We start from the raw sequence: 14,432 nt of genomic DNA, 5'->3' as shown, positions 1-14,432 counted from the left end.
CCCACCTGGTGGCGGCTGGCGTAAGCTCAAAAATAACCAACATGCGAAAACAAAACAGCAGCGATATACGGCAGATATGCTTGCACGGCAAGATAACCACGTGACCGGAACCCACCTGGTGGCGGCTGGCGTAAGCTCCAAAATAACCAACATGCAAAAACAAAACAGCAGCGATATACGGCAGATATGCTTGCACGGCAAGATAACCACGTGACCGGAACCCACCTGGTGGCGGCTGGCGTAAGCTCGTAACTCAGATCTCGGCTCGCATCTCAAAGCAATAAACCGCCCGAGCGACGGCTCGTATCTCGGAAAACTCGTAAGTTGGTGCACTCGTAAGTCAAGGTTCCACTGTATGTATATATATATATATATATATATATATATATATATATATATATATATATATATATATATATATATATATATATATATATATATATATATATATATATATATATATATATATATATATAGTTACGGGGTCCCCCCCTTACCTCTGGTCTCGGTGGACCTCAGGGTCCCCGGCAGAAAGATGTGTTATCCCTGGTTGAAATCCAGCAAATAATGAAACCCTCAATGGAACCAGCAAATGAAACAGTCAAATCAATAATGCAACCACACCAGCTTATAAACAAACAATAATATATTATAAATCACACACAAAGAGCCATACAACAATGGGGCAATCACCCCTACTTTCAAATCTTACGATGATATCCTTGTCAAGCCCCTTAACCCCACACTCACGGCACCTCCCCCAATGTCTCTGCACCCCTCCAAGGCGAACTCCCAATGTCTCTGTGCGCTCCCGCGATCGGGGAGTCAAGGCCCGATGGTCAATTGAGGCGTAGGCGAGCGAGACGACCCCGAGGTCACGTGCTCAGCACCCAGCAACACAGCGGTGGAAAGGAACCTCACAAAGACGCACTCCGACATACACATTGCGGTTCAATCCGCGAGCCTCCGTATAATTCTCACGTGCCCCTTTCTGGCACAGCCGTCCCCGGCAAACCACCGGGGAATAATGCCCAGCCGACACGACAAAAACCTGGTCACTGCAGGTTGCTCGCGTGGCGAAGATGGCGGACGGCTTTCACTCCAACCTGGGCTTTGAGGCCCGGATCCTCCTGAGCATCAATGAGAATACCCGAGGACACAGGCTCCACGCACTCCGGCGATATTTCTTATCGCCCGAACTTCCCTTCAAGGACACAAAGTTCACTCGCACTGTACGTCGAACGCTCGGGCCAGAGCTTCAACAACCACGTCTCTTTTCGATCTCCTCCCGCCTCTCTCTCTCTTTGCTCCACCTCTTCCGGTCACGATCCGGATTTCCAGCCACATCTTACCAGGAGCGCTTTTAAATCTTTTAACCACCACAACCCTTTCCCTTAAGTCACAATAAGCATAATATCTAGAACCAACAATGATAACAACCATAACGAGGGCCGAATCCGTAACAACATATGTGTGTGTGTGTGTGTGTGTGTGTGTGTGTGTGTGTGTGTGTGTGTGTGTGTGTGTGTGTGTGTGTGTGTGTGTGTGTGTGTGTGTGTGTGTGTGTGTGTGTGTGTGTGTGTGTGTGTCATGTGCAGCACAACACCGATGTGATTTTGCAAGACAGCGTCAACAACTGCGCCATGCCAATTTGAGCAAAGTGAGTCAGCAAGCAGAGCGCGACACTGATACAGCTCAACCTTGGCAAGCCTATGCCACTCCTAATCCTGAAAAAATAAAAATCACTGTCGCTATCTAGCATGTGAGGAAATCAGGAATATTTTGCAGCGACAACGCCACCATGCTCTATCTTACCATGCAGCATGGCAATACGATATTGATGAAATATCTTGTGTTTACCATGCTGTAGACGAGCATACCTGCGGGTGAATGGATCAATTCATTGTGTGGTCACTGCACTGCGTCGATGTGAACAGACGAGCATGTTGGAGGAATCATCAGCCAACCACAATTCAGTATGTGTTGTCCGCCTGGTAAAATTTGTGTCCCAAATGTTCTTTATCCACCACTTCAACTTCATCATCTTCATCCTCAAGATGAGTTGACAGTGAATTACCATCAACCACACATCAGGAAATTAAATGCAGGATTGTCGATGGCAAACGTGAAAACTACGGATGAGATAATGGTGGGAGGGTGACCAAAGCATCCATGGTGTGGTTTATCTATTGATGGGTCCTCCAAGGAATGCTGATGGACAGGGGCCCGCATGATTCAAATTTATGTGCAGCAGCTTCCTGCTGCCCATAAGAAATGAGTTAGGTGAAAATCTCTAACTCTCAACATCTGCTGGACAACTTTATAAAGCATATGCTGCTTTGCATTGTGAGGAAAATGTTGAATTTATTGGCGGTAGGGGGGGAGGGGGTTGGGGGGGGGGGTGGGGTGGGGGAGGGGAGAGTAGGTTTATCGATTAAGGCCTCAACACTGTCGGACCATCGTGTAGGTTAGTCATTTTATCCTTGAGTGAAGGGCCTGTGGTTATGGAAAGGTCTCACTGACTTAATGCAACATGGAAAGACGGTGTTATAACCTATAGTTGTGAGAGAGGTTACAGTGTCTGAAATATTGTTCCCCCATGTCTGTAACCATATCAGGCCAAATGAGTGAAGATGGTTTTGCATTGTACAGAGCACATTATGGGGAGGAAGAGTGTTGGAATTGGGTAGGAAGAGCCAGGATTGTCGAATGTCCCCTTGCTTATGTGCTGATTGTCTTATGTGATGGGATTCGTACTGTTTTTGTTAGTCTCATCATCGTCTCTCATTTATCCATTAAATGAATATTTATTATTTTAAGCTGTACGTCTGTGCGGAATCGTTTTCCAGCCATTTTGCTGTGTCAAGTTTGGTGTGGATAAGAAAGTGCCATCAGGATAAATTTGCTCAAAATCTCGATTTATAATCGATCGGATTTCGATCCCAATCAAAGAACGAGGCACATTCTCATCGCTCGGGTGCTTTATGAGTCACCCAAATCTTACTGTAATTCACCAAATATCTGTCTGTTTGTCTGTTCCCAGGTACCGCAAAAACGGCTGAACCGATCGCAACGAAATTGTGGGGGGGTAATCCTGGGAACCCCTGCAGTAAAATAGGCTATATTGTTTTTCCATTTTTTTTTGCAATTTCCCAATTTCCAAATTTTCCACTTTTCCAAACACGATGGAATAATATTTACCAATATGAACAGTGATGTGGCTTTTATTGAAATTTCACAAATACTGTTTAGATTTTGATGATTTGCATGTGATATGATTTAACGGATGTTTATATAAATTGTTTAAAATAAAAAAAGCTTTCAATTTCTGATATTTTGCCTTTTCATTTGGGCCTCCCAATTGAAGCCCTGCCCGTAGGGCGGGTACCGTTGCTAGTTACTATAATTCCAATCAACTATCCACAGGGAAGATTCGCAGTGCAAGGTCTCTGCTCTGCAATGGTTATGACGTCTGTGGAGTGGGGGCCATTCACATAACGATATGGATTCGTATATGGGGAGGATTCGTTTCAGTTTCCACTATGCGGTCCTAACACCCTTGGGAATATTATATTGTGAAAAGCAAAGCATACAAGGACAAAAGATAACATTGTGTAATCCAAACTCAACAACTCACAACACAATTCCCATCATTGCTTTCAATTTGAATGATATTGTTGCGGTTTTGAGAACCCCTCACTTGTAAATACTTGTAAATAATAACTCTTGTAAATATCCCATCATTTAATAAGGTCGCACCCATAGTTAGGCCATATGCAACACGTAGGACACCATAGGACTGTCAATTATTTCCTTAATATGTGTTTCAGATAAGGCTGTGTTCCCAATAGTTGAATCTGCATTGCATTAATTAAATAAAATAGGCCCCATTCCGTCCATTTTGCCAGTCTCTCTCTCCAAATTGTATTACGCGCCTCTGCCAGCCGCAGCCGCCTCAGCGTTCGCTCCAAACGCCATTACGCACGCGGTCAAGCTTGGAGAAGAAGGGGGCGGAGCGCCAAGAACGAGGCGTGGCCGTCAATATTCCGTCAAGGGGCGGAGCCGGTGAGCCCTCGCAACCCAATCAGGGCTGAGGTGAGCTCACTGGTGGGCGTGGTTTGAGAGTGCGCGGCTTGATTTCTAAGCGGACTATATAAGCGCAAGCGCGGCGCCTTTTCACAGAGAGGATTGGAGAGAGGATTGGAGAGAGGAGAGAGAGAGGAGAGGGCGAAGCGAGACTGCGGACTGCGCGAGGAGACTGATTGGTAATGGAACGGAGCGAGAGAAAGCGCTATCACGGAACTGCATGAGGGTACCCTCTGATACGAACATTGAGAGAGAGAGAGAGAGAGTTGGCACACATATTACGTACGCCGCATCCTAGTCCCCCGATATATCTATAAGGTCCGGTCGCGCGCCAACGACATGAAAAGCTGCATGCCATTCTTCACCGCGGACCCAGAGCCTGGAACCATCTGCTTGGACCTTCTCCTCCTACCACTACCATCCCGTGTGAGTCTGTCTGTTTGTCCTGGGGTTGTAAGTAAGACTGTTTAGATAAGCTTGCCCTGTGTCCTTTTGCTCTTGTATATTCCTTTCGTTTCCTCTTCTTTGGGTTTTTGTATATAATTAATAAACCCACTCTTTGTTCTTCTTATTTTCTGGGTTTTCTCTTATTCGATCGTTTGCGTCCTTTCTTTCAATCGAGTACCTGTGGCATGATAGGAACCGCTTTAATCGGGTTTAGTCTATGGTTAACGGCCCGAGTCGCGGCTTGGCGTATCCATTACCGCTGCGGCTCGGGTGGGAGTTATCTCCTCGCTTACGGCCGGTGGTAGTACTTAGGTAATAAGACTAATTGGGCTTACAACCCTACTTACCACCGACCAGAAGTGACGTCATAATTTCCAGGATTGGGGGACGGCCAGCTTAAAAGACAAGGGGATTAACCCCCCCCCCCCCCCCCTTGATAAGGGGAGCGCCGACCCCCGAATCAGCAACAATATCATTTTAGATTCTTACCTTGTGAGGAAGAACCATTTATCGGTTCAGGTTCCACCTTCACCACCACAATAGAAGATTCTGCCAGGAAACACAACCTGCTTTAAACAAAACATAGAACAATAGAATAAAGACCATAAATAAACACAGGACATTAAAGAGCAATAATTCTAAAAGGGCACATGACCCTTGATGTTTGGTCTTTGGCACCAAATATGTAAGTCGGTTTATCTTTGTATTACAGCCTAAACTTGTGTCAAGAATGGTAAAACCATTCTGGGAGTTCAGTAGTTATTACGGTAACAAAGATATTCCTTTGAAGGTTACATGACCTCAGACCTTTTAAACCCAAAATGTAATCGATTCATCTTTGTATCAAAGTACATACCTGGACAAAGTTTGGTCAAAATCCCTTCAGCGTCAAGTTATCGCAGTAACCAGAACGTGCTACGCATGACGATCAATACAAGTCAGGGCCAGAGCCGATAACAGTGTGAACAGTGTTTTCACACAAAGAGGGCTGCATGTTGGCACGAGTCGAGTTGAAGAAACATGCACCCACGCATGCATGTGCGGGGAACACGCATGTATGCAAGGATGGACACACACACGGACAGCCGGAAAATATAATGCCTTCGGCCGTGAGGGCACAAAAGCATGTGCAGCTTCAGGTACATGGAAGGGGAAAAGCTGATCACGGTGTTGTGGAAATGATTAGGTATACAACACAACAACAACATGCATTTTAAGGCCATGTTCCCTGCTAGAGCGGGGGTTAGCCTTGCGGTCCCCATGACAATCTTCTCCATTTTGCCCTATTTTCTGCATCTCTCCTTGTTAACCCCCTTGCCCGCATTTCTTCTTCCACCATCTTTAGCCAAGTCTTTCTCGGTCTTCCCCGTCCTCTACTTCCTTCCACATTAACTTCCATCACTCTTCTCAACCAGTCACTTTCATCCTTCCTCAATACATGACCAAACCATCTCAACCTGTTCCTCTTCACAGCATCAATCACAGGCAATATTCCCATCATCTTTCGCAATTCATCATTTGTCTTCCTCTCTCTCAACGATACTCCGCACATCCATCGAACCATTCGCATTTCCACCCTTTCCAGCCTTCGTTGCTGCTCTACGTTCATTACCCATGTCTCGCTCCCATAAATCATAACACTTCTCACACATGCAGCATACACCTTTCCCTTCAGCTTCAGCGACACTCTCCTCCTCATCAGCACGCCACTCAGTTCCCGAAACGTCTTCCATGCACATCTCACTCGAGCAACCGTTGCCGAGTCTGATCCACCTTCTCCATTCAGCATGTCTCCGAGGTAGCAAAATGTTTTCACACCTTCCAGCTTCACGCCGTCTCCAAGATCCAACTCAACATTTCCTCCATCTGCAGCTCCCTCTGTGCACACCTTACATTTGAAAGTAGCTGCCACACTGGTTAATGACCCTCTCAGACCACTACATTTTTGATGAACCCACTCAGCACACATTGTACATTGAATGGAGTTCACTCCGACACCCTTCCTACACACAGCACACGGCCACTTCCCAGTTCTTTCCACCTCACCACATGCTTTACCACTTGCCATCACCTTTGTCTTTCCGATATTCACCTTCAGACCTTTTGTCTCCATACATTCCTTCCACTTGTTCATCTTTTCCTTCAGTTCATCCATACTTTCCGCAATCAACACCAGATCATCTGCATACAACAACTCCCACGGTAAACCCTCCTTTACGGTCTGAGCCAGCACCTCCATCACAGCTACAAATAGTACCCCTGACCCCTGACCGACCCCTGATGCACTCCCACCTTCACCTCAAACTCACCACTGTTCCCGTCCTACGTCCTTACAGCTGTGCGTGCTCTTTTGTACATTGCCATCACTACTCTGATCAACCATTCCTCCACTCCTAACTTCCTCAATGCCCATGTCAATACTTTGCGTGGAACCCTATCGAATGCTTTCTCCAGATCAACAAACCCAAAAAACAACTTCTTCCTCTTATCCATGTACTTCTCCTGCAACTGCCTCACAATGAAAAGCGCATCTGTCGTTCCTCTTCCTGGCATAAATCCAAACTGCATTTCGTCGATCTTCACTTTCTTCCTTATCCTCCTCTCCAACACCCTTTCCAATACCTTCATTCCATGCTCCAATAACTTTATCGCTTGGTACGAGCCACACTCCAGAGGGTCACCTTTCCCCTTGTATAGAGGGACGAGGGTACTCAGTTCCCAATCCACTGGAATGCGGCCTTCTTTCACCACCAAATTACAGATCTCTGTCATTCTCTTCACACCCCAACTTCCTGCTGCCTTCAACATATCTCCCACAACTCCCGTCGGCCCTCCCGCTTTTCCACTCTTCATTGCTTTTATCGCTTCCTCAACTTCCTTCTCAGTTATCTTCTCTGCCGGTCCTAAAACTGGGTTACTCTCTATGTTGCCATCCCATTCATTCTCTGTATTCAACAGCATTTCCATATATCTTTTCCATCTTCCTTTAATTCCATCTGGGTCGACAACGATTTGTCCCACTTCATCCTTCAAGCAACTCACCCCCATCACATCACACCTCTCTTTCGCTATCTGCTTTGCAATCCTGAATACTGCTTTCTGACCCTCTTCCGAATCCAAGCGTTCTCCGAACATTTTCCTACATGCCTCCTGAAAAATGATTAATTTAGGTAATTAAATTAGGATTAATTTAAAAATTAAAAATTAGAAAATTAATGAAATGATTAGGTATCCGAGGGGATAATAAATCAATGGTACAAGAAAGATGTTTGTCTGTGTGTCCGACTGTCCATGTGTCTGTGTGTCTCTGTGTGTGTCTGTCCGTGTGTGTGTGTCCATGTGTGTCCATGTGTGTGTGTCTGGCTGTGTGTGTCTGTCTGTGTGTGTCTGTCTGTCTGTGTCTGTCTGTCTGTGTCTGTCTGTCTGTGTCTGTCTGTCTGTCTGTGTCTGTCTGTCTGTCTGTGTCTGTCTGTCTGTGTCTGTCTGTCTGTGTCTGTCTGTCTGTGTCTGTCTGTCTCTGTCTGTCTGTGTGTGTGTGTCTGTGTCTGTGTCTGTGTCTGTGTCTGTGTCTGTGTCTGTGTCTGTGTGACCATTTTTTTCCGAGATGCCCAAACTGATCTTCGTCAAACTTTCAGAGGTCCATCAGTGAGTGCCAGGGAGTGTTTTAGGAAAAAGAAAATTTTGAAAAAAAGAAAGTTGGATTTTTTAAAATCGTTCGATCATGCCTGAGCCTTTGTAGCTATGTGAAAGGCGATATTAAATAATCCCCAACCATATTCCTTAAATGGTGTAGGAAAGTATTTAGGTCTGTATCCGATGTTCTGTATCCGATGCTCCCCCTTCCTCTTCCTTAACAGTATGGACCTCAAACATCCGGGGCCTTCGCTCAAACTTGTCTGATCTCTCCATACAGGTTGCTTCTGACAAACCAGACGTGATCTGCTTAACAGAAACTTTCCTCCTTCATGATGTCTCTGATTCCTTGGTATCTCTCCCAGGTTACTCCCTCCTCCGGTATGATAGACCTGAGCCTCGTCCTGGAGGTGGGGTTGCTATCTTTACAAAAAACTCTCTTCCTCACTCGCCCTGCACTGCCCTCTCTCCACCTCACCCCCAGGAATACCTTTGGCTACGGATTCCCCTTCGCTCCCACCTTTTGTTCATATGTGTGTTGTACCGTCCACCAAACAGTGATGACTCCATCTACATCTCGCTGTCTGAGAATATGGACCAACTTCTATCTACCCATCCCAACTCTCTCTTCCTCATATGTGGTGATTTCAACTGTCACCATGCCAGTTGGCTGGGTGTGGGTACCGCTCTCACCAGCCATGGCTCTTCAGCAAATGACTTCTGTGACTCACTGGGACTGACACAATCTGTCAATTTCCCGACCCGGATTTCAGTCAACGGAGCATCTTCTCTTCTGGACTTGGTTATGACTAACTTCCCTGAAAATGTCTGCTGCTCTTCTTCTGCTCCAATCGGCTCTTCTGATCATGTGCTTGTTAAAGTGGACATCTCTCTGACCATTCTCAGAGAGCCTCCTCAGCGTCGACGAGTCTGGCATTTCACTCAGGCCAACTGGCACGGTCTTCAAGCAGCCATCAATCATCTGGACTGGTCTCCCATCTCTACTGCCTCTGACATAAATTCTTCCTGGGAATTCTTCCAAAGCAAACTGCTCTCTCTCATGCACAGATTTATCCCATCTCGTCTTCTGTTGTCTTACCCTTCCTCCCGTCCATGGTACACGGAATCTTGTGGTGAGGCTGTTGCCCAGAAACAACTTGCCTTCGTCTCCTGGAAAGCAAATCCAACGGAAGGAAATCTCATTTCCTTTCACAAAGCCCGAAACAAGTGTGCGTCCACCCTCAGGAGAGCCAGGAAACAATATCTGTCCATTCTCAGGACCGAACTCTCTTATCTGTCTCCCTCTTCCAAATCCTGGTGGCGTCTGGTCAAATCTGTTTCTGGTGTTTGTTCCCCCTCCATCCCCTCCCTCACCTCAAATGGCCACACGGCTGACTCCGCGCGTGAAAAACCTGAATGCCTCAACTCTGTGTTTGCCTCTAAATCTTCTGTCCCAAACCCATCCGTCTCTGTACCCACCGTACCCAGTCGTACCCAGCTGCTCCTGGACTCTGTGTCCTTTCCTCCTGACAAGGTGGAAAAGTTTCTGTCAACCCTCGACTCGGATTCTGCAACTGGACCTGACGGCATCAGCCCACGGGTCCTAAAATCCTGTTCTTCCGCTCTTTCACTCCCTCTCTCTGTTCTCTTCACCCTCTCTTTTGCTCAAGGTCATCTTCCATCTGCTTGGAAATCAGCCAACATCACCGCTTTGCACAAAAAAGGTGCAAAAACAGATCCCAGCAACTACAGACCAATCAGCCTTCTCCCAATTATCAGCAAAGTCATGGAATCCATCATTGCTTCAGATATGAAATCTTTCCTCTTCTCCAAAGGCTTGATCTCTGATCATCAATTTGGTTTCTGACCTGGACACTCTACTCTGGACATGCTGCTTCTGCTTTCTCAACAATGGATGGAGGTCCTCAATGCCAAACAGGAAATTAGAGCAGTCTCCCTTGACATATCACGTGCCTTCGATACGGTCTGGCACCCCGCTCTGCTCACCAAACTCTCCTCTTTTGGTATCAATGGAAATCTCCACGCATGGCTGGCGGACTTCCTCTCTCGTCGTAGTCAACGTGTGGCCCTGAATGGGTTTCTCTCATCTCCTCTTCCTGTTCAGGCTGGAGTTCCACAAGGCAGTGTTCTGGGCCCTGTGCTTTTTCTGGTCTTCATCAATGATCTCTCTGACTCTCTTGAAAATCCTCTATATCTCTTTGCTGATGACTCTACTCTCTGTCGCTCCATTCTTCATCCCTCAGATCGGCAGTCTGCTGCCTCCTCACTCTCTGCAGACCTGGACAAAATCACAGACTGGGCAAACAAGTGGAACATGTCTTTCAATCCTGACAAATCTCACACTCTTACGATGTCTCTCCGAAAAGACCGACTGGACAACCCTCCCATCCACTTTCTGAATAATCCTCTCCAAGAAGTTCTGTCACTCAAGCTTTTGGGTCTCACTATCTGCCATGATCTTTCCTGGGAAAACCACATTTCAAATCTGGCCTCCAAAGCCAGTCGCCGACTGGGCATCCTCCGTCGTGCAAAGTCCTTCCTTGGCACACCTGAGCTCCTCACCACATACAAGGCTTTCATCCGCAGCTCAATGGAATACTGCTCTCCCCTCTGGGCTGGTGCTCCTGCCTCGCACCTAGCTTGTCTTCACGCTGTTGATACCAAAGCATTCAGAATCATTGGAATCTCCCGCGATGAAGCTAACTCCAAGGGCCTCTCACTCACTCACCGCAGGCAGGTTGGTGGTCTTTCCATCTTCTACCGACTCCTCTCTGGCCTTGCCCCCCCAGCTCTCTCTGGGCTCTGTCCCGCAAATATTCCTACAGGTCGCACACGATCTGCCTGCAACCCTCTTATGGTCAAACTGCCAAAATCAAGACTCTCTGCTCACCTTCACTCCTTCATTCCTCTCTTCTCCCGCCTCTGGAACAAACTCCCTCACTCTCTTCAATCCCACTCCACCCTCCAGGTCTTTAAAACTGCTGTTCACCACCATCTCTTATCTTCCCCCATCCAAAACCTTGATCTTTTCTACCCCCGCTAATTTCACCCCAATTCCACTTTTTTGAAATACCAACTTCTGTCCTGGAAGTCCTTGGTGTCCTTGTGTTTTATACTTCTCCCTCCACCCCCCCCCCCCCCTTCCCATGCCTCCTCCCCCCAAGCCCTCTCCCTTCCACACATCTCCCTGCTCTCAAATGTTGTGTTTGTGTGCTTCCCCTTCTCTCCCCATCTTGTTTTCCGCTCCCTCTTTTTGTGTGTTTTGTTTGTCTGGTTGATTTGTTTGTGAAGTAAATGTTAGCTCTTTCACGAGCCTCGATTCAGTATACAAAAAAAAAAAAAAAAAAAAAAAGGTCACCACAGAAAAAAAAGGAAAAAAAATTGATTTCTTTAAAATGCCAACAGGATAAGAACAGCCCAGGGCAACGCCGGGTACCCCTGTTGGTGTTAAATATAGCGTAGTTATTTCATTATCGGGCATTTAGAATGAGCATAGAAGTAATTAAATGTGACACCAGATTTAAAAAAAAAAAAAAACACCTTTAGAGCCCATTTTTCCCCGCAAAGCGGGGGTTGGCCTTTTTCGGGAACCGTGGTTGTTGTTGTTTTTCGGTCCCCTTTTAAAAGCAATGTTTTACAGCCGAATGCCCTTCCTGACGCCAACCCTTTTTGCCGCCTTTAACGACAAACAGGGAATTACCAGTGAACTGGTACTCAATTAGCCGACCTCGGAAGGATGACAGGCTGAGTCAACCCCCCTGGCGTTAATTCAGCAATCGACCGGGATTCGAACCCAGGATCCATAGGATCCTAAGCCGGCACCCTAGCCACTAGCCCAACACCAGGGATATTACCCAACACCAGATATGCGTCAATATTTTATATACATGGAGACGTCAAACCATCCTATTATATGGTGTGTGAATAATTTAAAGAAATTACCGATTCTTATAACGAAGTGTATTTATTTTGGCAAAGCATTAAACTAATACGATTAAATTGATTGAACAGAAGATTAAATAATGTGCAGAAAGTAACTTCATTGATTGCAATGAAAGTTATTAACCAGCAGGATCGCCGAGCTCGCCAAGCTGCTTTTCCCTCCCATGGCTACACAGTCAACAGAGGTCCTCTATTCCGCAATTACGTATTCGGTCTCTTTTTTCACCCTTTTGTGCGATCTGCTTTCATTATACATACCTATAAAATATTAATACAAATATATTAATATATACCGAGGGAATTTTCATACTGAAATATATACTTGAAGGAGCAGCGCTCCTGCTTGAGACGGACAAGACACAAACTCGTCCGAGAAGATGTTTATTGTATAATCATCTCGGGAACTCTGAAAGCCCGTTTATCGGGTTCGCATATGTGTCTGTCTGTGTCTGTCTGTGTATATCCAAACCAAAAAGCATACATCAGAACCAAAGCCCCGCCTCTCAGGCGAGGCACGCTTTGGTGGTCATGTGACCGACAGGTGCAAAGGTTTATAACCTCGGCGCCGCGGTTTGGCCGCCGGTTACGTCACCGGCTTGGGCCAGGAGATTCTGTTGCTGGTCTCGAGCTTTGGGGGACCCATGGGTCGCTACATACTAATATATACTGAAGTAAGTCCACTATTCGATAAAGGCTTTTTTGTTTCCTGTTATGTCTTGGCGCATGGCGTATATAGAGCCTCGCAGCTCTGAAAATTTCACAAAACTTAAAAAGGAGAAGACGAGAAGATCCCGCCATGTTCAGCAAAGCGACAGGTGGAATTTGCAAATGACGGGTGGTACTTTGATAGAGATCTGTGGTGCGACCCAACAGTGTTCACACACAAGTCGGATTAAGAATGGTGCCCGAGGAGCACAGGCCGGGGGGCCTTTCATCTTGGGAAGTGCATAGATATTCGGTTAGATTCGATAACCTACAGTTCTCCACCATCCCTCCACCATCCCTCCCCTCATCCTCCACCTCTCTCCACCGAAAAAGTACTAATCGTTTTGATATTGGTGAAGATCCAAATCCGGATTCCGATACTAGATATTTTTAATTCTTCACCATTGAGCGATAAGACCAAAATGATATAGAGCATGATATCTCAAAGAATTATGGACGGATTTAGAAGGAAACTTTGTGGACAGATTGAGTGTGTGATAAGGACGAGTCTATTCGATGTTGGTGAAGATTCGAATACGGATCCGGATACAAGAATTATTTAATTTTTTAAGTGATTCTTCACCATTGAGTGATTGGACCAAAAACGATATGGAGCATGATATTTCAAAAAGTTATGGACTAAATCGGCTGAAACTTGGTGGCAAAGGTTTGATGTGTGAAACGAACGAATCGATTAGATTTTGGGTTCGGTCCAAATCCAGATCCGACATATCAATGGATATAAAACGTGAACTGTTCACCTTGGTGGAGCTATGCTCTTTACAGAGTTCTGTTCTTGTCCATCGAGTTATATTGCAAAAAGACATTCTTCTCCCATACCTGGGCAAGCTAATGGTATTGTACACTTCAGGTCAGGATGTACTTTAAAAAGCTTTTGGCATCACAACAGCCGATGTGTGTTTACAGGTCGTAGCATGTTTGCAGCGAGTCCCCAAACACGTGATTCATGCGCGTTTGCCATGGCAACGTGACACACTCGCAATCCCGATTCATATTTAAAGGGACAAATCTGCCCCGTTTAGATCCACCATGAACGGACAAAACATCCGATAGCCCGATATCCACATTATGAACGAAACACCTGGTGTGGAGTTTTACCAGAGTAAATAATTACATGTACCTGGACGAGAGAACCGCGTACCTGGTCCCAGGTGTGTCCGGTCTCCTCCAAAAGGAAGGTTCTGAACGTCCAGGATCTTGAACCCACAGATCTCATCCACCCCTCCTGGACCCCCTCTCTTCCGTCCATCGGAGCTCCACTTGGAGTCCGAGGATCTCGGATCGGGGGCGCAGCTCGGGGTGTCTCGGTTCACGACCCCCAACACGGAGTCCATAACAGGAAAGAAGTACAAACCACAACGATCTCTCCCTATTGGTCCAACTAGCTCTCAATGGACCAACTTTCTCAAGATCCTAATCGTGAACACACGTGGATATACACCGGAAGTAAGATGATTTAACGGTACCACCTGTTCATCGATTTGCAGAATTACTCTTTGCCCACCTGGATGGATCTCTTATCAAGGCTCCTCTTCTTCTCCTCACATTTTCATGATTGTGTAATGAGTCTAATGACA

General features: G+C 46.2%; 1 protein-coding gene across 1 annotated transcript in view; it reads right to left on the bottom strand.

The window, feature by feature from the left end:
- Positions 1–14,189, bottom strand: part of LOC137427761 (uncharacterized) — a 142,751-nt gene extending 128,562 nt beyond the window's left edge. The window contains exons 1-2 of the mRNA XM_078777267.1: positions 13,997–14,189; positions 5,023–5,082 (exon numbers count right to left, since the gene is read on the bottom strand). Coding sequence (XP_078633393.1) covers positions 5,023–5,082; positions 13,997–14,189 — 253 coding nt within the window. The remainder of the gene's footprint in view (positions 1–5,022; positions 5,083–13,996) is intronic.
- Positions 14,190–14,432: the final 243 nt, after the last annotated feature.

The sequence above is a fragment of the Myxine glutinosa genome, chromosome 5 (assembly GCF_964187855.1).
Source record: "Myxine glutinosa chromosome 5, kmMyxGlut1.1, whole genome shotgun sequence".
In the NCBI taxonomy this organism is placed as follows: Eukaryota; Metazoa; Chordata; class Myxini; order Myxiniformes; family Myxinidae; genus Myxine; species Myxine glutinosa.
Note: the sequence above shows the minus strand (reverse complement) of the source record. Positions and strands in the feature narration are given on the sequence as shown.